The sequence below is a fragment of the Lissotriton vulgaris genome, chromosome 3_1, assembly GCF_964263255.1.
Source record: "Lissotriton vulgaris chromosome 3_1, aLisVul1.2, whole genome shotgun sequence".
Classification (NCBI taxonomy): domain Eukaryota; kingdom Metazoa; phylum Chordata; class Amphibia; order Caudata; family Salamandridae; genus Lissotriton; species Lissotriton vulgaris.
Window position 1 is genome coordinate 1,607,226,472 of NC_141689.1, and position 21,299 is coordinate 1,607,247,770.

At 44.0% G+C, this 21,299-nt stretch overlaps 1 protein-coding gene across 5 annotated transcripts in view; it reads right to left on the bottom strand.

The window, feature by feature from the left end:
• FSD1L (fibronectin type III and SPRY domain containing 1 like) overlaps positions 1-21,299 on the bottom strand; it is a 359,379-nt gene that overhangs the window by 238,690 nt on the left and 99,390 nt on the right. For all 5 annotated transcript variants that reach the window (XM_086962086.1, XM_086962083.1, XM_086962085.1 and 2 more), the window contains exons 2-3: positions 13,572-13,667; positions 8,528-8,659 (exon numbers count right to left, since the gene is read on the bottom strand). In XM_086962086.1, the coding sequence (XP_086818212.1) occupies positions 8,528-8,659; positions 13,572-13,667 (228 nt within the window). The remainder of the gene's footprint in view (positions 1-8,527; positions 8,660-13,571; positions 13,668-21,299) is intronic.

Consider the following 21,299-nt stretch of genomic DNA (forward strand, 5'->3'; position numbering starts at 1 on the left):
TACTTGAGAGTAGACCCTGCTATGCTGCCGGAAGTCATGGGTCTGTTAGATGAGTTTGGCTGGGTTTCTGGGCTACTGATTAACTAAATCAAGTTGTGTCGGTTCTCACTGCTTCGTTCTTCCAAGCCACAATGGGAGGTCCTGTAGGGATGATTACAATGGAAATCAAACACCAATAAGTATTTGGGTGTACAAATATATCACACTTAGTGCAACCTTATGGATGGTAACATTGGGAGGGCACTGGCTTCGATAAGACAATCCATGCCTTTTTGGCTGAAGTTACCTCTATCCCTAATGGGTAGGGACTCAATAGCACTGCCGGGTAATACTGAAGAAGTCATTCTTCGCAGACCTGCAGCAATTACTCACAGCGCTCATGTGAGGGAAAGCCAAGCATAGGATACCAATGAATACACTGTATGCCCCGCTGCAGCAGAGAGGACTTGGGTGCCCCAATTATGAGCTTTGTTATGCAGCGGCACAACTCTAGTGGTGGATGCGCTGGCTAGGGGAGCTACTGCAAATCGACCGCACTATGGTCCTTATTCAGGTGGGTGACTGCACAGTCTATTGAAGTGGTTCCTGAGCACCACGTACTTCAGAGTCATTATCAATGTACTGCTTAAAGTCGCTGCATGGTGCTTGAGAAAGAATTTAAATTGAGGTAACCAGGCAATACCCTATGCCCCAAATCTTCCACTTTAGGGTCCACCACAAAGTAGGTGCCTGATTGACTCACACCACATAGATAGTTGGACGACCACGAGAATCATGGAAGGGGGATCTAGTAGAGAACAAAAAGCTGCGCTTGTTTGAGGACCGGATGCCCACATATGTCCTGGGACCAGGACAATGTCTTATATTCTACCCTAAGAGGGGTCACGGGTACGATGTGGGGCTCAGAACAAGATTTACCCCACATTACAAGACAGCCACAGATGGTTTTAGATTTGGGACGGACAAATCAAATCATCACAGGACTGCATAGGCCACTGCTACAGAGTATGTTGGGGGATCACAGTCTCTTAAGGACTGGTGGGAAGACAAGTTGGCGGCCAAAATACTGTTGAATTCATGGGTGTGCAGTTTGGGATCAATAAAAGACAGTGTCTAGGAATGCTACGTTCCTCTTCACCCAATTGAATTATGTACATCATGCTTATCTCACCCTGAATAGGATAGGGAAAATGTTCGCTCCTGCCCAGTCCACTTGTCCTCGATGTCGCATGGAGGAGGTGGACTATGTGCCCATGGTATGGACCTGTACGGTAATAACCACATTTGGAGAGAGGTAACACAAAACATTTAGGAGGCAACCGCATCTATTTTGCCACCCTATCCAGTTAGATGCTTGCTGGGCTAGCGCACAGTTACTAAACAAATAAAGCAGCTTGTCTGCTTCTAGACCATGGCTCTGGTGCTAGCGAAGCATTGTATAGCTATGGGGTTGGAAAACCAGCACGGCTCCAGTAATGGAGCTATGGAGGAAGGATCTGGTGAAATGGATGAGGAAGGAGTTGGCAGTACTGGCAGACAACAGCTAGTGATGGGGGATGAGAATATATGGATCAATGGGAAATACATCTTAAGAAATTTGAAACAGAAATCAGACACTCAGCCACAGTGATTTTGGGGCCTGCGAAGAAGACTGACCCGAGTCAGGTGTGGTCATGGTGATACACTGGGGTTATATTTGGGAAGTGGAAGACTGTCGGATATCGGGGATATGGAATTCGCCACGTGCCCTACCAAGTTGATATGTCTCATAGCACAATGGCGAGAGCATGATGGAGGCAGGAGAAAGTAATGTGAATCAGCGATAGGAGGGGCGGCATGAAGGGAGTGCTGCATGCGTTTACACTGTTTTTATGGTTCATAACTATATGCTACAACCTAATTGAGTTATACTGTAATGATGACCTTATACTCACATGGCCATGTGTGTTAACCTAAGCGTACATTGATATATTGCACTTTTGTACTACCTTTAAGAAATGTACCCATGCTTATAAAGATATGTATGTATATTACACTGTGATAAAAAAAAACAATAAAGATACAAAAAATTGTATTACAAAAAAACACCAAAGAGCAAATGGAGGTCACACTTTGGCATAAGGAAGGAGGGAAGGAGAAGTCCGTTTTAGCCCATTTTAATAAATGCATCACCCCGGTTTCTTTAAATAATGAGGGCGGATAAAGCAAATGAAGAAAGGTTAAAAGGGCTGAAATGTTACTTCTGACGATGCCCACAACAAAGATTTGCCTGGCCATAGATAATAGAAGCAAACCATCATACAAACTTTCCTGCAAAGGGGTCCATATGCTATCCTTCACAGTGGGAAACAACTTGGACCTACGGTCTCAATAAATTGACTTGTTAGAAGGTTCGGTAGGCAGCCAGATTGACATACACTACTTCCAAAAGGAGATCAAAATCTTAGTTCTGCTCAGTATCCATGAAAGTAGGTGTAATTGTGGAGGGTCAAGTAGAAAACTTTGTCTGGCTGCTCGTACAGCAGGTAGGTTGAAGAGAAAGATAAGTGGAGGTTAGACAATCAGAGACTGTAATCTGGAGTATCAGACTCTTCAAGCCCAAACCAGGATTACTAGAATTAGCTGTCCCTGCTCCCTTCTGACTTTCATTATTATTTGCGAAACACGAAGCAGAATTGGAAATATGTACAAGAAGCCAAAGTCCCATGGGAGGCAGAAAATGCAGAGATGACGTATAGGTCTACCATGGGAGTGCCCCAATGGACAAAGCTGCTATGTGCCACCTCTGGGGGAAGATGCCACTTGTGGTCAGCAAGAAGATGCCTGCTGCGTTTCTCTGCCTTTTTGCAGAGGGATCTCTCCAAATGACTGACTCTCAGGGAAACGCTTTGAAGTAGCACCCTTTGTTGTAGTCTCAGAGATTACAAACAGAGGTCCAGACACCCTATTTTACCTTGCTTGTTGCAGTACCACAAGGTGGTTGAGTTGCATGTTATACCCTTGACGAACTTTCCTTGACTGAAGGAAAAACCCTTATAGGGCCAGAAGGCGGTCTGCTCCATAAGAGTTAAGGGGTGATGTTGCTCCACAGGAGATAAAAAACCTCTTCAGAGACCCCCTCCACCCCAGTGTCGACATATTTGGCACCACGGAGCACCCGGAGGCAAGAAGAACAGTCTGCAATATGTCTGATTGATGTCTGCAATTCAAACCTGAAGGTCGAAAGCCACCTTGTCAGACACATGGAGTCTGCAAAAAAAGGATACCCCAGTGCTAGGCTGACTACACTTCCAGATTACATTGAAAGGTTCATGGGTGCCAAATGGCATGAGGCACAAGATGGAGGAACGACGCGAGAAGACTAAAAGCCCCAGGACTAGAACGGTAGTCCTGGACCAAAACCCTGTGATAATAACTGAATGTGCCAAACTCATTTCAGGGAGGGAAGGCCTTCAGGGCAATTCTGTCCAGAATGTAACCTGTAAGGGAAATCCTCTGAACAGACCAAAGATGGGATTCAGGGAGAAGCAGGGAATTGGACTCATTTATGTAACACCGCAAGATTGTCTTTGACCAGCTGATTCAAGTCAGTCTTCAACAGCCAGTCGTATTGGTATATGGGAATAAGTGTATCCCCCAGTCTACAAAGAAGACCTTCGAAAATTCGAAAGAGCAAAAGTAAGTTGCAAAGGCAGAACTGAAAGTGGCCTGGGGCAGAACTGAAAGTGGCCTGGCCCTTCTACAAAGAGGATATACTTCCTTTGGGACTGCAGGGCCAACATGAATACTTTCTGCAGTCCTTGAGGTCAAAGGCCCACAGTAACAACTTCTTTTTGAGGAAGGAGTTCTAGACTTGCCTGAGTGCCCTCTATCATTCTTTGCGGCAGGAAAAACTAAGAGTACTAACTAATCCTCTCTCCTGCATGGGCACGATTTGGATCACCACTTGGGGAGTAGCATCAGCACTTCTTTGGAGAGAATACTGGGCTCAGAGTGTAAATTGGAGGACAGGAGGCACTGGGTGTAGATTCTCTAGAAAGGAAAGAGCACAGCCAACATGGGCAAACTTGAGGACCGAGTGGAGACAGGCAATGCTGGATCCTATCACCTACTAGTATGAACTGTTCGCTTGTGTGCAAACTAAAGAGGGTTGGAGGTGGTGCTTGGAGAAGAACAGAATGAGGAATTAAGCTTCTATTTTTCACCCCATCCTCTGACAACACCCCTGCCAATAGGGGTAGGTGAATTACCTTTATTTAAAACTGTGGTAAGATGGTGCAAAACAGCTGCCCCCACCCGCTTCTGCAGATTTTGCGTATGCCTGCCCTAAATAAAAAACAGAAATGGCAAAATTCAGGTAGCATGCCCTGCAGCACAATAATTCCTCACCGTACACAATGAGAAATACATTTGTGCAGAACAAGGAATTCCTGTGCCATCAAGCACTGTCAGGGATCAGACTTTGTAATTACCTCAATGGTAATTATATGACCTTAATTACACTACATAAGACACTTAATCGAAGCAAGTTTCCCAGCAAAGATGCCTGTGTGTGGCACCTCCCTCGTACTGAACCAGGAGAGCCCTGCAGGCAGGCAATGTACATAGGCTTCCCTTATAGGGAAGCTGCTTTCAAGAGCACGGTCACTGTATGGGAAATTTATTTATCTACTTGCAGTTATTTTAGGTAAATTTGTTGCCTGGCATCTCACAGTGCTCTTGAAAGGAACGGTCCTGGGCTTTGTTTTTCCCCCCACTGGTGGAGCAGCTAAGCAACCTTGATACTGCATCACAGGCTGGAAAAAAGGCGAGTTTTGCATGTTTTGACATTCGCCTGAATTTTTCACCTATACGTGCTAGCTGCTTTCTACATGGGGAGGCTGCATAGGCTGCCATGGATGGTAAACAAGACCCCTCTAGTAACCTCTGAGTTTTCTATATTGTTGAAGGCACAGATGACCATAAGCATTCTGTAACTCTCTTGAAGCGATCTAAGGTTGCATCAGCTTTGCACCAAAAAGAGTAGCCCCATCAAAGCACATAACCTTCTGTTAAGCTTGGAGAACTCTAGAGAATCCAGTGGAGCACCTTTAGGCATGAAATCTTAGTGATGCTGCTGCCCATTGAACGAGTAACTGAATCAGTGGTGTATCCAACCAAGAATGCAGGACGAAGTTTACAGCATCCTGTCTGTCTTGTACTATAAGAGCAAATGCGTTGCGCACATCTTCAGACAATGCAGATAAAATCCCACATGCCATATCCCAAAGGTTATGTGTATAACCACCTAGGAGCCAAACTAAATTCAAGTATACAGTGCTAAACTGACAAATTTGTTTTTTTTGCCACTAGCATCATGTCTCTTGGATTCCACGTCAGGCAGATCGGCTGGGGAAGAGTTTGGATTGAACTCGCTTGTGGAACACAAGGCTCCCTGACTTTGGGGTGTTGTGTCACAAACTTGGGATCACCATGTACGGGTCTGTTACATCTGGCTATAGAGTTAACTGCAGGGGCAGAGAATGACTTGCATCAAGTTGCCAAAAAGTAGGTCAGTCAGGGCTCTGTTAGATGCCAACATGGGATTGAAGCAAGCAGGCGCAGGCTGCAAACTTTCCGTGAGGAGGTTAGTCTTAGTCTGCTTAGTTAGCAGTGATAATTCTAGGACTTGTTTAGGTATCGTAGCCACTGGCATTTTGCAAGTCAAGATAAACATCATCTGTATAATAAGATATGAGCCCATGATCTGTTTCCTCATCATCATATACATCACGAGGAACAAGATGAAGGTCTTGAACAGCATCTGTATCAGATTGAAAAATGGTCTCTATCTGCCAGAAAAACTTCTGTCAAGGCACCAGCAGAGTGCTCATCAACCCATGGTTTTTATTTAATATTGGAGTATCATACTATTATACAATCTCTTGCAAGGGAAGGTTCCAGGTCTGAGGTCAGAGGCAGGGACCGATCTGGAACCAGCGCTACTGGTGGCAGAGCCAGCAACAATGAAGGAACAACCGGTATGTCATAAAGGCAAGGGAGCTGAGGCATGGACCCACGCTGATGGCACAGCAGGCTTAATTTGTGATGGCCAGTCGGTGCCAGGGAAGGGCCCATAGGCAAATGTCTGACTGTTGGCGTAAACAGGCCCGCTGCATCAGGAGATGTGGACGAGGGACCTGGAACCACTTTGTAGATCTGCAACATGACCTCAATTTGCTGTGGATTCGAAAATGGCTTAGGGAATTTGAGGCGATTTGGCTCCAGATTCTGCACGAGGGCAGAATTGGAAATGCCAATCGTGTGACTCGCCCTGGAGTTGAAGCCTCCGCACATTGAAGAGCTTAGAGTATGCCTCCTGTTCCTCTTCTTCAACTTGTCCTTTAGACTTTGACTTTCCTGATGGAGGATGAATGGGCTCGGTCTTGCTTCTTGTGCTGCTCAACGTAGAGCTTGGCCTCCTGTTTGCCAGTGGGTTTTGGGTGTACCTGGGAGCATTTGTAGCATGATCTTCAGTCATGTTTGGTGATGAGACACCATAAAAAGACATCATGCGAGTCAACCATTGACATTACTATCGACATGTATGATGTCAATTACTAGATTTCTAAGCAATTAATTAAATTGAGGAATGATGGTTATTTTAATGGAATTCACTTTTCCCCAAAGTCCCAAATCTAACTGGATTACTTCCATTGTTTGCAAATAAAGGCTGAACACTTTGTTTAAGTATTGCAGACATATTTCTTTGAATATCAATCCCAGAAACTGGTTGCGTCCACTTACGATTTAAACCTCCCACTCACCAAATTCACTCTTAAAGACGACCCCTCGAGAGTGGACTGAAACAGAGCATTTTTCTCCAGTGCATTACACTAAGATATTGATCCAAAATGTACAATAATGTTAAAAATCATAGGTTATGCTATAGCAGTATTTGTTACCACAACGTAAAATCTTTAGCGAATGTTGAGAATTTGTATTTAATCACAAACCCATTTATGCCTAGACTTTTTTCCATCCATAGCACATTGGAACAAAACCATCGTCAGTGCAGTTAGAGGAGTCATGCTCAGAGAAATAAAAGGAGTACTCCTGCCGAGTGCCAGAAATCTACTTGCCAATGGATAATTTGTGATACTCGATCAGTTGTAACACACTTGTGGCACACCAGCCAAGGAACCCCCATCTGCAATACTTCTGTGGTCAAATGCATAATACAGACTATTTCACCAAAAATGCCACTGCCTCCATCTTATCTATGGAGCAGTGTATAAAAAGGGAGTGCCTCAACATTGGTTAAATAACACTAAGCACAATGATATTGAGTTTTCGGTTTTCCACAATAATGCAAAAGACGTGGAGGAAAAAACAGTAATTTTAATCCTTGAAATTGTAATCTTTTTGTCAGGTTCCTCTTTGCATTTACACATTTAACTGCCATAGAGTCTGGTCTTAAATACCCTAGGAATTATTATTTCTCTGAAAGGGGACCTTGCTCCCAAATTACCCCGCCGGCTGCATTCTGCCGAAACCTTCCTCATCTACAAGGTTTTGCATATTAAGCTGATGCCTTCAGATTGGTGGGTTTAACACCTTATTGTCCCACAGATGTGATTCCTTTTCCATCCCCCAACCCAATGCAGCGCATCCCCCATCACTTTACTGACATCCTCAACTGCTGCCCTCTTACTGCACCTACTCACTGTGTGGTTATATTTCCAGAACCTCTGCACTTCCACATCCCTTATTGCTCCACTTCATTACTCAACCAGTACAATCATCCAGTCTGGTATCACCACTCACTGCTAGCACTACCGACTGCCACTTCCTCAACTTCATCTGTGACTTGAAACAAGAGATGCCCTTTCGACGAACCCTTCCTGCAAGTGTGGAACAAGCACAAACTTGCCAGTGGAGGTCATATTGAAGCAATAGTTTTACTCAGAGCATGCAGAGCAAAACAGCTGACCAACTCCCAGCAGCACAATCGGAGAACCGATTTACCCAAGGAGCAGGTCCACTACATTGCCCCAGTACTGATGGGGTAGAGGATATATGGTCTTCAAAAGCACAGATTGTGTCCAGTACATGCGCTGGTTAGGTAACTTGAGTTCACTTCCTTACCTTGTCTAAACAAGTCTCCAGAGCCCTTATTCACTATCTGTGCCAAATAACTCAGCGTCCCTGGAGTGCCAGAAACACTGATCCCATGGTTGTGCACCACAGCTCTTTAGAATTCACAACTGGTATCAAAATGTTCAGGTAAACTAGGCTGCAGCGGAAATACGGAGATACCCGTGAACATAATACTATGAAGCAAAAGTCACTGCTCATCACTTAAGCTACTAGACACCTCTGTGTATATTAAACAGCAAATCATTTTCTCTGTGAGGAACAGTGTATTAAAGTTAACAAAAACATCAACAAACTTCTCACTGAAAAAAATATGTAAATGTGAGATTTGTGCAGAGGCAGTGGCTGAACTGCAAAGGGCTCATTGTAAAAACTAGATGATGGCAGTTACCTGGAGCTCCTGAGATTTGTGCGCTTGCTCCTGTTTGATCTTGTTCGTCATGCTCTCCTTCATTTCATCCAGAATAGCATACAGGGCATCAAACTCTTCATCCATGTCTGAAAGAACTTTGGTGGAATTGGTCTAGAAAACAGAAACATTGAAGTACATCTGAAAATTAGCTAATAACTATAGAAAAGGAGAGTAGGCCATGCACAGAGAGCATAGGTTTCCACACTTATGTCGACAGCTTAGGCAAATATCAACGTCAATTAAGACCTTGAAGTCAACTCTACACATGGGGCTCATTTACCACGTGATCAATCATGCATTGAATACCACAATGCTACAAAGCACCATTTGATTGCCAAATACATAACTAATTGAAGGGCATAGTATCAATTCGACAAAGAGTGAATTGCACAAAGGATTCCGGACCCTCTGTGATGCCTGATAGACATTCTTAAAGAGGAAAGATGAACCACAGACCAATAAAGCAGCCTGCAGCTTCAATGATTCTAGCATAATGCAGCAATGAAGCACATCTCTCTATGTAGGTTTCTGGAACAGCCAGGGGATCCCGATACAGAGCTGCAGCAGGACTTCAAGACCAAGCTCAGAACATGCATCGTTTGCCTCTGAACATTTGTACTCCTAGGCCAGATAAAATCGAGGCAGATCAGAGCTGTAATTCCAGCAGACAGTCATTCATATGTTTTAATAATTTTAGGAAGGAATTCAAAGCTTGTTATGTAAACCACATGGAATGACAGAAAAAGTCGCTAAATTCAGCTTTGACGACCTCACACTGCCTAAAAGCACTAATCCCAGAATCCTAGTCCATTGTAAGCCGTGCAATCTAGGTAAAGAGTTGACTACACAAAGCACCGCCAACACTAAAAACCACAAGAGCATATTTCTAAAGGCAATTTGCTAAAGTGGCAACATAAAAATGGCAAAATGATTTTGTTCTTCTCATATGTCAAAAAAAAGAAAAAGAAAGTTCCTAAAAAAAAATGGCAAAATGGGAACACGTCTACAGCGTGGCAAGCTGTTTTGGCATAGGATGAGGCTCTTTAATATAGCCGCAACAGCAACTACTTATAGCCAATTGGAATGTGACCATCAGCAAAGGCAATATTAATGAGGTTAATAATGGAGTCCATTAGGTCATCGAATCAGACCTTCCCCAGCTGTCAGAACAGAGACGGACATACTCGTGGCAACTTTAGGAGGGAGTGTCTATTGTTAGTGGTAACTAAGGAAAACAGTAAACACTGGGCCTGGAAGCTGTCACCCCATCAGTGGATGGCCACTTGCGACATCAGCTAGTGAATTCAATAGCTACATAAGTGCTTTCCATTACAGCACAAATCATTAACGAGTAGCACTACTCACAGGCAGAAGAAGACATGCATAGAGAGTGAACAGACGTTGTAGCACTACTAAAATCTAATCTAAGAGAGGAAGCTAATCCCAACCAGTATTCTTCCCTTTTTCCATAGGTCTTTATTTATAAAGGTTATTTACAGGTTTTCTTTCTTGTGATGTACTGGTTTTGTTTAAAACTACTAGAGTAACAGTACCCCAAGACCCTTTGCAATTCTTTCATCGAAATTACAAGCTGTTTGTTTAGAAAGCAGTCTTTTTTTCTTTCTCGGGTACTTTTTAGAAGGAAAAACTTTAACAAATGTGCGTGCAGATAAAGGCCTTGAATAGGTGAGGAAAAACGATTCCTGCCTTTTCGATGTCCAGAATTTATAAACCCTTGCGAATTTCATACTGGGAAAAAAAATCACTCTGAGGTTAAGCTGCTCTCAGTGGAGGTTACAGAACCTCCGTTGTCAACAAAGCGTCATTGCCGACTGCTCAAGATGTTAACCATTGGTAACTGCAATTATGGGCCTGAGATTAAATGCAGGACATAGGAATGGGCAATTAAAAACTATTATCACTCGGGGGAGGAGCCAAGCGGGCATTCGAAATGGCCGCATAGTCGCTCGGCTCCGTGAACCCTTTCGCCCCACACTTATATCCTGGCGTTTATCCTGAGCTACAGAGGCGTACTTTAGTGGGAGAAGAAGAACGAGCACTTACCGTCTGCTCCTGAGGCTCCTGCGTGCTGTAGGCCCTGAGAACTGTCCCCGACTGCTCTGCGGCCCACGTGGTGAAGAGACCGAGGCGTTGACCTGGACATGCATCCGGCCGCGACTGCAACAACAACGGCCGCGGGTGGCGGTGAGGAGCCGGCCGGAGGGTGCCGTTGACTTGAAGGGCCGCTGATAGCGGTGAAGGCCCGGTCCACTTGGCGGTGACCCTTGAGGGGCAATGTGGCGAAGCAGGGTCAGAGGGGGCGCATGACTCCTGCCCCCTCCCCAAACTCTTTGCCCGGGCATAACCAAGGATTGCCCCCGATATAGGCGGGCGACTCCCGGGGTGCGGCAGGGATTTTAGCCTTTTGGTGACTCTCCTTCGGGGAGCCTGCCTCACTGTTTTGAGCCCCAGTGGTCCATCCCGTGGCGCCCCGCATTGATGCCTGGTCCCTGAGTGAGATGAAGAGGGACGGGGCCACATTGACTAAGAAGGCGGCTGGTGCCCCTCTCTACGGTCCATGTCCATGTCGGACAATTGTCTCACGGATGGGGCCGGGATGCTTGCAGCGTACGCAGGAGCCCACATCCAAGGACGTATTGGCTGCCCTAACGGTTTTGCACGAGTCCCTGATTTGGCATGCTCAGGACCTGTGTAGAAGAATGGCCGCCATTGCTGTCTCGCCGTCTCTAGCAGATACAGTCCGATCCCATGGGGCTGCCGACGAACCCGCAGCTATGTTCATGGAGGGAATCCCAGTTCTGCCCGGGTACTGGGAGCCGCTGGAAGACCCGGTTCCCGAGACCGCTCGAGTCGACATGGATCTACAAGTGGGTGTCTCTTCGGGACACATGTTCAACTGGAGGCTGGGGATAAAACGCTATTTTCCTTATTGGACTGTCCCAGCTATGTTGTGGCGATTGCCGGACTGTGTGACTCTCTTTTCCTGGATGGTACTACAGTGTGTGAACTTTGGAAAGCTCCCGGGGTCGACGTCGATATTACCGGATCTCCGCTGCCGATACTTGGATGGGTTTGGATTGCTGTACTTTCCTATGGCTATGCTCCGACCTAACCCGCCTAGATCGTTTGGACCCTCTGGGCTGTTCTGTGAACCGATTGACGAGTGGACTTTCAGCGGTACCATTGCCAGACAGGGTCAGGGATGATGTGGTTCACAATCTATTGGCTTTATTGTTGACAGACGGTGTAGTGGATGTGTTTGACCGGGATTTCATCACTGTTGTGGCCGGGACTTGATGTTCCTCATTACTGTACTACTTCGTTTCTGGGATTCTCCTGGGTGTAGGTGTGAAGGGCGGGGCCGGGCGGCAAGATCGAGGGCCCTCCTCCGCTTATCTATTCTTTTTCTCTCTTTTCTCTCTCTTCCTATATTTCGGGTCTCCCTTAGGGCAACAGGCACACTGCTGGGGGGGTAGGCCATGGCCTTCTGCGGGTGTGCAGGGTTGGGGGGTGGGTGTTTGTTTCGGTATTTGTTTCTATGGCCCTTTAGTCTCTCTTCTCTTTTTAGTGTCGTCGTCGTTCATGGTCTCTGCAATCTGTTTAGTTTTATGGGGTGGGGTTTAGACTCGCTACGTGCCGAGATTGTGCCTGCATTTCTCCTGTTCTATGTATCCTACCCCCCGATATTTCCTTTGTATCTGTACCTTTGTATCTGTACTGTTTGTAGATATCCTGATTCGTGCGCAGTATTGTAGGACTGTGTGCGACTGTGAGACACCCCCTTTTTTTAGTTCCTTATTTGAAAATGAACCTCTCAAATCCTGATTCAAGTTTGTGCACCGGATTACAAGATCTGCCCTGGTATTTTTATGACCCCGGATTTCGAGCAGCTATAACTTTTCATATTGCTTGCTGTACTCTTGCTCTGCTTAGCGGCCGGCCGGGTTGGTTGTAGGCCCATACTTTTAAATCTATACTACTATAATAAAGGAAGAACTTTCAGCCTTTGAGGCGGGTAAACTCGGGAACCACAGCGCCAATCCACACACCCGATACACAGTTGGAATCGTCAGGGTGTGTAGATGGTTATAGGCTATATAAATGAAAAAAAAAAAACGTTATTTAAAAAATTTACAGTAAACAAAAAAGTAGTCCCTCCGAAGTGCGTGCTCACGTCAGGAGAGCGGGGAGGAGCGGCGTCCAGGAGCGCGACGAGGAGCGGCGGACATGGCGCGGGGGAGGAGCGCTGACGTGAGGACCAACGGACAGGCCAGCGGCGGTGCGAGCAGCGGACAGGTGGGAGGAGCGGCGGCTGAGGTAAGGGGACCCATGTCGGGGCAGGCGGGGGACGGGCTGGGCGGGGGCCCGGGCTGCAGGAGAAAAGAGAATGATCCTGTGTTTTTATGGTGAAACAGCAATCATTAACACACCTCTATGCCAAAAACATTAGCTATGATGTAAGCTTTCCCAGCCAATGTACACTCTGTAGAACGGATTGGTCAGCTGTACACCTCTGCAAAGAAGAACAGACATATTTAAAGCAGTATATCAGCAGCGGACAGGCAGGAGGAGCGGCGGCTGAGGTAAGGGGACCCATGTCGGGGCAGGCGGGGGTCGGGGCAGGCGGGGGTCGGGGCAGGTGGGGGACAGGCCGGGCGGGGGCCCGGGCTGCTGGAAAATGTCGGGGCGGGCGGGGGTTGGGGAAGCCTGTTGCTCCCGGACAAGGTCGGACGGGCTGCTAGTTGCTAATAAAGGTTCACAAAAAAAAAAAAACCTATTATCACTCAATAGCAGGGGAACAATAAGGCTATATTATCACTTGCCTAAGAAATACATCAATTTAAACGGGCTGTCAGAGGGAAGTCAAGGGTGAGTGACTGACAAAAAGGACTGGATTACAAAAAAAGACCAAACGCAACACAATAAGAGGCAAGTGGAACGTGAGAGAACAACAAACAAAATAATAACCAGAGGAAAAATACTAAGAAAGAAACCCACATACCTGTACACCTTTTAATGTGTGGTTCAGGGTGTCGATAAAGTTTTGGATTTCATCATTTTTATTTGCGAGTGTTGAGATTATCCTCTGTAGGGCTTCCTAAAAGTACAAAAAAGTAATACCTATTGAATATTTTAAAAATGTCTTATTTCCATTTTACCAGATCACAAACCACTTTATGTAACCATTTCCACACAAAACGAACTATTAGTGGTTTGATCATCACCCCTCAAAGTGTAACTACAAACCGTGAATTTAGGAGGTTTCACTGAGGAGTTAAGATTTTAGCTTTGAGATTCTCTATGTGGTGCAGCACCATACTCACTACGTACCAGTCATTCTCCAATGCAACAGTGCACAGCCTGAAACTGTTCAGTTTTGCAAAGAAGCAACTGACAATAGGTCTACAAAAACATTGCACAAAAGAAGTAAAAACTGTATGGCACTAGACAAACATAAGCGACTGGGAACTGTGGTATGATGTCAGTATTCCTGTATTGTGTTCTACATCTCTTGTAGTGTTCTGAATGTTTTGTTAGGATTCTAGATTATGATTCCACACTTGAAATGTGTAGAGGTTCTGCTGGAATCAGTTGGTGCGGATTCCTTAGAGTGCCTGAATGCATTCCTAGTCGTGGGCTTCTTATGGATTAGAACTTAATAACAACTGCCAGCCTCATTTATTTCCCAAGCTACAATTTGGCTATAATCTGGTTTTAAGGAGCCCAACGATTAACTCTATAATCTGACAAACCCTATAGATGGTCCCAGAAATCTCTGAGCTCCTGAATTGCTCCTGTGCCTTCCGTCGGACCTGTACTGTTATATGCAGTTGGATTTCCCTGTGCCTTTAATTTCAGGAGCCCACCCTTGAACTTTCATGGCCTACCATGAGGCCGCTGTGAGGTGCATTTCCGTGAGAGAGAGAAATGCTCTTAATCTGATGGTCTGCGCTCGAGCAGTAACTGTGTGCATGACACATTCTGTGGAAGGGACCATGCGTGAGCTATCATTGTGTGCTTACCCTGCTACCCTTATCTGGCAGTAGCTCACCCAAAGCCTCACACGCCGATATGGAGCAGTGGACTTAGTCTTTCTATTTACCCACAAGGCAGCGGTAGAAAATATGTGACGTTACAAGTAGGCAGCCATCTTGGTTTGGGGTTGTTACTATTTATATGGTTTAATATTAAAATAAAATATTCGTGCAGGCAGCTTTATTGGATTGGTATCCTCTCCTGTAAATGAAGTGCATATCTGTTTACCTTAAGTTTGTCATCGTACAATACACTACTATACAATAAAAAAAAAAAATTATATATATATATATATTTATTTATTTATGGAGCATAAGGGAAACTTATTTTTCATTGATTTACTGCAACTGTTCTAATTCTCCTGAATCCAGTGTAAACTGTATTATCAGACAGCTTTTTTACAACAACCAGGAAAATAAGACAGAAGATTCCGTGAATGGTTGTGCATATTTGAAAATCCTTTGGTGAGTATTGATGCTACAAATTCTGATGCTCTAAGGGAAACGGCCATTCTCTTCAGTCATCTTAGTCACACTGGACGAAAAAAGGTTTAATAATTTAACCGGACGCTGAAGCAAGACAAGACCAATTTGGTGTCTGGGATGTCTATGCAGAGGCCAAAAAAAGAAATTAGAAAGCAGGTTTTCAGAAGAACAGAGTGTGGTTTTAGAGAGACATATTTTTTTCAGAAGAAAGTCAAGAAAGCGTTGAGGAATATGTAGCAGTATTACACATAGGACCTTCAACTTGTGACTTTCTGATGAGACATATATTAGAGATCAGTTTGCCGTTAATTATTTTATTTTTTAAATTGAATAACGTCTACTCACTTGCAAGAATCCCACTTTGAGTGAAACCATTGACATTGCAAAAAAGCATTGAAAGATCGATAGTTTCAACCTAAGCATTATCCGATGGTGAATGTCTGCCTTTAACTTATGTGAGACAGGTGCTGCGAGTATGATGAGAATTAAGAGAAAAAACTCACAGACACGGTAATTGGAAAAAAATAACTAATTGTTGTAAATGTGGATCTAAAAGTCATCTTAGAAACAGCATAACATTCCCAGCTCTAGGCAAGATAAGTAATATTTGCAAAACGTAGGTCATTTCTAGTCTGTATGTAGAGCTAACAAGTGTGACACAAGGATTAGCAATAAGAAAATTAAACAGGGTGACGATATTGTGCCAACAATTGATTCTGGTGTGAATGTTTTAGAAATGATGAGCAGGAAAATTAAAGGACCAATATGTGATGCAACCATTGGGGGTATTACTATTAAGATAATGACTGATTCAGGGGCACCTATAACTACCCTGGCTGATACCACATATTTTAAACATTGGCCAAATGGCAACAATTACAGCACACCTATGCGAATCCAAAGGCTTTTGGTGGGTAAGATATCGAAATGCTTGGATTTTTCATAAGTTCTCTTGAATGTTTGGGAAGGATAATTGAAACCAAAATCTACATAGCTCTTAGAGGACGGGACAGAATTGTGTACATGGAGTTAGCGAGGTAGGGTCTCAATTTAAAACGTGGTTCAGATGACCCAATTGTGTTGGGTGATTTTCCTGTTTTCACAATCAATGTTGATGAAAATGTGTCAAAAAATATTGTCACAAAATTCCCAAGGTATCTAACATTTGGGTTGGTATAGTAAAGTGGCTCACTCATGAAATCAAACTCAAGGTTGGTGATCTTCATAAAGTTAGACCTGTGTTTTTAGGTGTTGGGAATGATCTTAAAGTTTTCTTAGACAATTTATGTGCAGATGGTATAAATGAACCAACCAACTCTTCTGAATGGGTATCCTCGGTTGTGTTAACAGGTAAACACTCTGAAGATTTGCGTTTATGTGTTGACTTACAAACAGAGACTAAGAACATTGTGGATGATGGTCATCCCTTATAACTTATTCAGGAAATGTTTTCAAATCTTGGAAAGCCACAAAATTTTTCCAACACTGAGTTACCATTAGATTTCACTCTCTAAAAATTCTCAATATCTCACCACATTTGTTATGCCTTTTGGTGCATATATATTTTTATGCTTGCCTTTTTGACTTGCTTCGCCACAAGTGTTTTCCAAAAAATGATCGACGTTTTGTTTAGTAATGTGCTGTATGTTCAAGCATTGCAGGATACTATCCTAATTTACACTAATGATCCTAAACAACAATTAATTGTTCTTGAATGTGTTTTGAATATTCTCAAGAGCTAAGAAATGACGGGCAGACCCCAAAAGAGTAACCATTTTTCCACAGAAGCGGAATATTTAGGGCACAATGTATAAGAAAGAATTGGTCCTAAATTTTGCAACCTTGAAGCTATACAGAAAGCTCCTCCACCTGTTGATAAAGATGCCCTGAGCTCATTTTTAGGCTTATGTGAATATTTCGCCCGCTTTGTACCGGGATATGTCATGGTAGTACAACCTTTGAGATCACTACTCAAGAAAAAAATTACATTTGATTGGTCGTCATCTGTAGAAACCGCTTTTAACAAAGCTAATAATCTAGTCATCGAAGCTCCTGCTGTACAACCATTTGTAACTGGATGTAATTTTGTCAGAGTTGATGCTAGCACGTCAGGTGTAGGGAGGTTTTAGGCCAAATGCTGAATGGAAAAGAAAGTACGGTAACTTTTGCATCCAGGTCACTCAGGTGTGCAGAAATGAACTACAGCAATATTGAGGAAGAAGCATTAGCACATAAGTGGGGTGTTCAGAAATGTAAATCTTACATTTGGGGAACAAGTTTTGACATTTTTACAGATCATAAACCTTTGGTTTATTTGTAAGTGCCAATGGTCATAGAAACGAGTCTGCTCGATTAATAAGACTTTTGTCGAAACTCCAAGGGTATGGCATTTAAGTAAAGTATGTAGAAGGTGGAAAGAATAGTAGAGACTATTGCCAATCCAGGATACCCCTGAAAGAAAGCTGGGGGGGGTGCTGTAAATGAGGATGATCAGGAATGTGTTTTTGTGCTTGCTGATGCGGTGAGTGATTGCAAAAGTTCATTTTCTGAATCAGATTGGGTCAATGCTGCAGAATCTGATGATGTTCTTAAACAGGTGATGAAATATGTTTGGGAAGGTTGGCCTCGCGATAGGTGTCTGACTTGTAAACTTAGGTAGCTTCTGAACTTACGGAAAAAAAGGTTTTTGTTAAGACAACATTTGTTTATACCACCAGTTATCTTATGGGCAAGTCTTCCTAAACTTGCTCACAGGGGACACTTCGGTGTTTCATCCACATGTAAAAAATTGTGTCAATTTTACTTGTGGCTAGGTATGGATGTTGAAGTGTGTAGGTCAGCGGATACTTGCCCTGATCGTTTAGTCTCAGATAAACACACTGGAAGTTGCAAGAGATCTTGAATTCCGCAACGTCTACCTGAGGGACCTTGGGAGAAAGTAGCTCTAGATTTTTCAATACCTTTCTTCTTACTTACTCTAGAGATGAGATTGTTGGTAGTCTTAGTGGATTACTATTATAAACTGATCAACTATTCCTTTGATGATCCTACTACCCCTAGAAATGCCTTGACATTTCTGGAAAATGTTTCCATTGTAGAAGGTTATTCTAAATACATTGTGACTGACAATGGGACACATTTGTCTTTTCATGAGTCAAAAATGTTTACCCTCACATGGCATGAAGCATTTGTAGATCCCTATATAGTCCAGCAACCAATGGCCTAGTTGAGTGGGATAATCACATTTCGAACAAAGGGATACAAATAAGTTTGTCTGCTGGATTATGTGTGGATAAATACCTTAAGGAATAAGTCTGGTCTTATTTGATAAAGACGCACTCCACTATGGGGGTTACCCCTTTTAAGTTGTTGAAAGGCAGAAAACCTAACACATCTCTTATTCCTGACTGGTTAAGTTCCTCAGTATCAAATAATTCGGATGATTGTGGAGTTGATGAAAATTAACTGTGGTCTGAGGTTTACAGTAGTACAAAAGGGGGTGGTAATGGACGGAGCATCTGAACCAATCAAACACTCACACCCAGTCAAAAGATCTGGGTTTAATCCATCACCGTTCTTTAGCCCACTCTTCCACCCCAGTTCAGACATGGCTATATGCAAATCAGTCTGACCCTGTGCCTCATGGGAACAGTCCAGCCCGAACTGCCAAGCCATGCCTTCCCTGGACCGGAAACAAGCTTCCGAGGACCGGTTTCTGGCATTCCAGCCGTCTTCATCCCGGCTTGCTTGAATCCAGTGGCAAAGTGAGCAAGGGACTCACGTCTGAGCATACCCTGCCACACTTATGGCGGCCAAAAGAGGTACAAAAGGGGGTGGTAATGGACAGAGCATCTGAACCAATCAAACACTCACACCCAATCAAAAGATCTGGGTTTAATCCATCACCGTTCTTTAGCCCACTCTGCCACAGCTGGAATGCCAGAAACCGTTCCTCGGAAGCTTGTTTCCGGTCCAGGGAAGGCATGGCTTGGCAGTTCGGGCTGGACTGTTCCCATGAGGCACAGGGTCAGACTGATTTGCATATGGCCATGTCTGAACTGGGGTGGTGTGGAGTGCAAAAAAACGATGGAATTGGGCCCAGATCTCTGTACTGGGGTGAATGTATGACATTGTTCTGCATTCTGTCCATCAACGGTGGTTTTTGCAACTGAGGTTTACAGTAAACATGAGAAGAGTGAAATGTTCTTTGATAATAAAAAAACTGCTATGAATCTTGACTTTGCGGTAGGTCAGTGTTGTCAAAGGAGAATCCATGTTTTCTTTTCCTGCAAAAATAACCTGGGTCTCTAAAACGTCTGTTCTTCTGTGTAGAAAAGAGCAGTGGAATAAAGGTCATGTTTTATCTATTTCTGTTAACCAAGAACACATTATTATGCAAACTCATATTCATGGGTATGGTGGTAATGTTGTCAATAATGATGATTCTATGTTGGATCGATTTCGGTCTAGGAGCTGTTGTTGGAGAACAGGAATATTAATGAGGACTCTGTGTTCTCCAATTCAATATACAATTCTATTTCACCGTCATCAAGACCTACTTCTGCAGGAACACCTGCTAGTAAAGTTCAAGAAGTTGTTAAAGAACCAGTGGATAGGCGTACTCATTGCAGTTGTAACATCAAGTTGCCTGTTAAATTAGCGGACTATTATCTGTCGTATAACTCACTTATTCTTTTGTTTATGTTTTGCGTTTTGGGGAAAGAAGGGGGAATGTGCATGTTGATTGTATTCCTTTATTGTGTTTCACATCTCTTGTAGCAAGCACACAGAATAGACTCTGGGCGTGAGGGACCGGCAGGGGAGTATGGCGGAAGGAGAAGCAGCTGAAAAACAAATTCACTGTTGTACAGTTCATATGCAAAAAGAAAAGAGGTGCACTTGAAAAAGGTGAGCAGTGGAAGGAGACCGTAATGAATCCATGCTCCAAGGGAGAAAAAAACACAAACAGAAAAGAAGCCTATAGTAGTCCATGAATAAGAAGTACGCAAATTAGATCAACAATGAAGGAAGCCAACCAATGGTAAGCAATGGGCAGCCTGTAAGCCCCCTGCATGTTAACAAAAAGTCTTGCAGAACAAGCACATGCACAGTCTTAGCTGAGACCCCATAAGGCCCAAGGCAAAACTCACAACTCTCAGATTCTGACTTTCAATTTTACATGTCCATGATCAAGGACTACGGCTTCTGCAGTTCAAAGCATGTCACTTACCAACAATGTACCGCAGAAGCCATGCTGCCTGTCTAAAGCCTTCCCTACACACTGCCCCTAGCCTGGTGATAAGTGCTGCTCTTTTACTAGCAGCAGAAAGACACAGGGCTAATACTAGACAACGCTTCAAATGACAAAAGAAGCAAGCAGCTATGGAGAACAGAACGAGAGCTTAGAGCAAGCAGTGCTGTGAGTGACCCTTATTCTTTCATGGCAGAGCACACTGGAGGAATGTGCATTCCTAGCACACCAATGTTGAAAGCTAGCCACACAGCATTTCAACGTGGGTCTATCATGCAATAGAAATGAACACAACTGAACCCTTGATATGAACACAACTGAAACCTTGAAAAAGATAAAAAGTTTAGTATACCACTTCCTGCCACAGACTTGCAGTAACACGGTGTACCGGATATCAAGTGTTCAAATTACCCTAGCTGACAGTGCTCTTTTGATAGACCACAGAAAGACAGAATCAGACTGCAAAGACAGAGACGTGGCCTGTGTTAAGCAAAATTAAAGACACAATTTGCCGAGAAAATGTGCCTCAGTTGTTTCAAATGGATCATCTAGCAGAATTGTTTTTTTACTAGTTCTGCATCACAAGTTTCACTTCCAGCAACAAGTTCTTCCAGGTCAAATGTCTTCAGGATGATTTTCTTCAGGATCAGAGTCCAATTTTATGACCAACTGTGACCACGTTTCCATGCCATCTTCTGAAGTGTTCATTGCTTTGACTTTTGGAGTGTTGTCCTGATCGAACCAAAGATGCACTCTGCTGACTCTAGCCCCTTCGGGGCTGATGACGAGCTGGGCTCGTCATGGCGTAGCCTCCTCGCACGCTGATGCCGAGCCCAGCTCGTCACGTAACATGGGATTTAGTAAATCATCGCGTAGGAGGGGAATTGCGCTAGCGCGCATGTGGTTAAGCAGATGAGAGACTCCACTAAAGTGGCTGGTACCAAAAAGGCCCACCAAC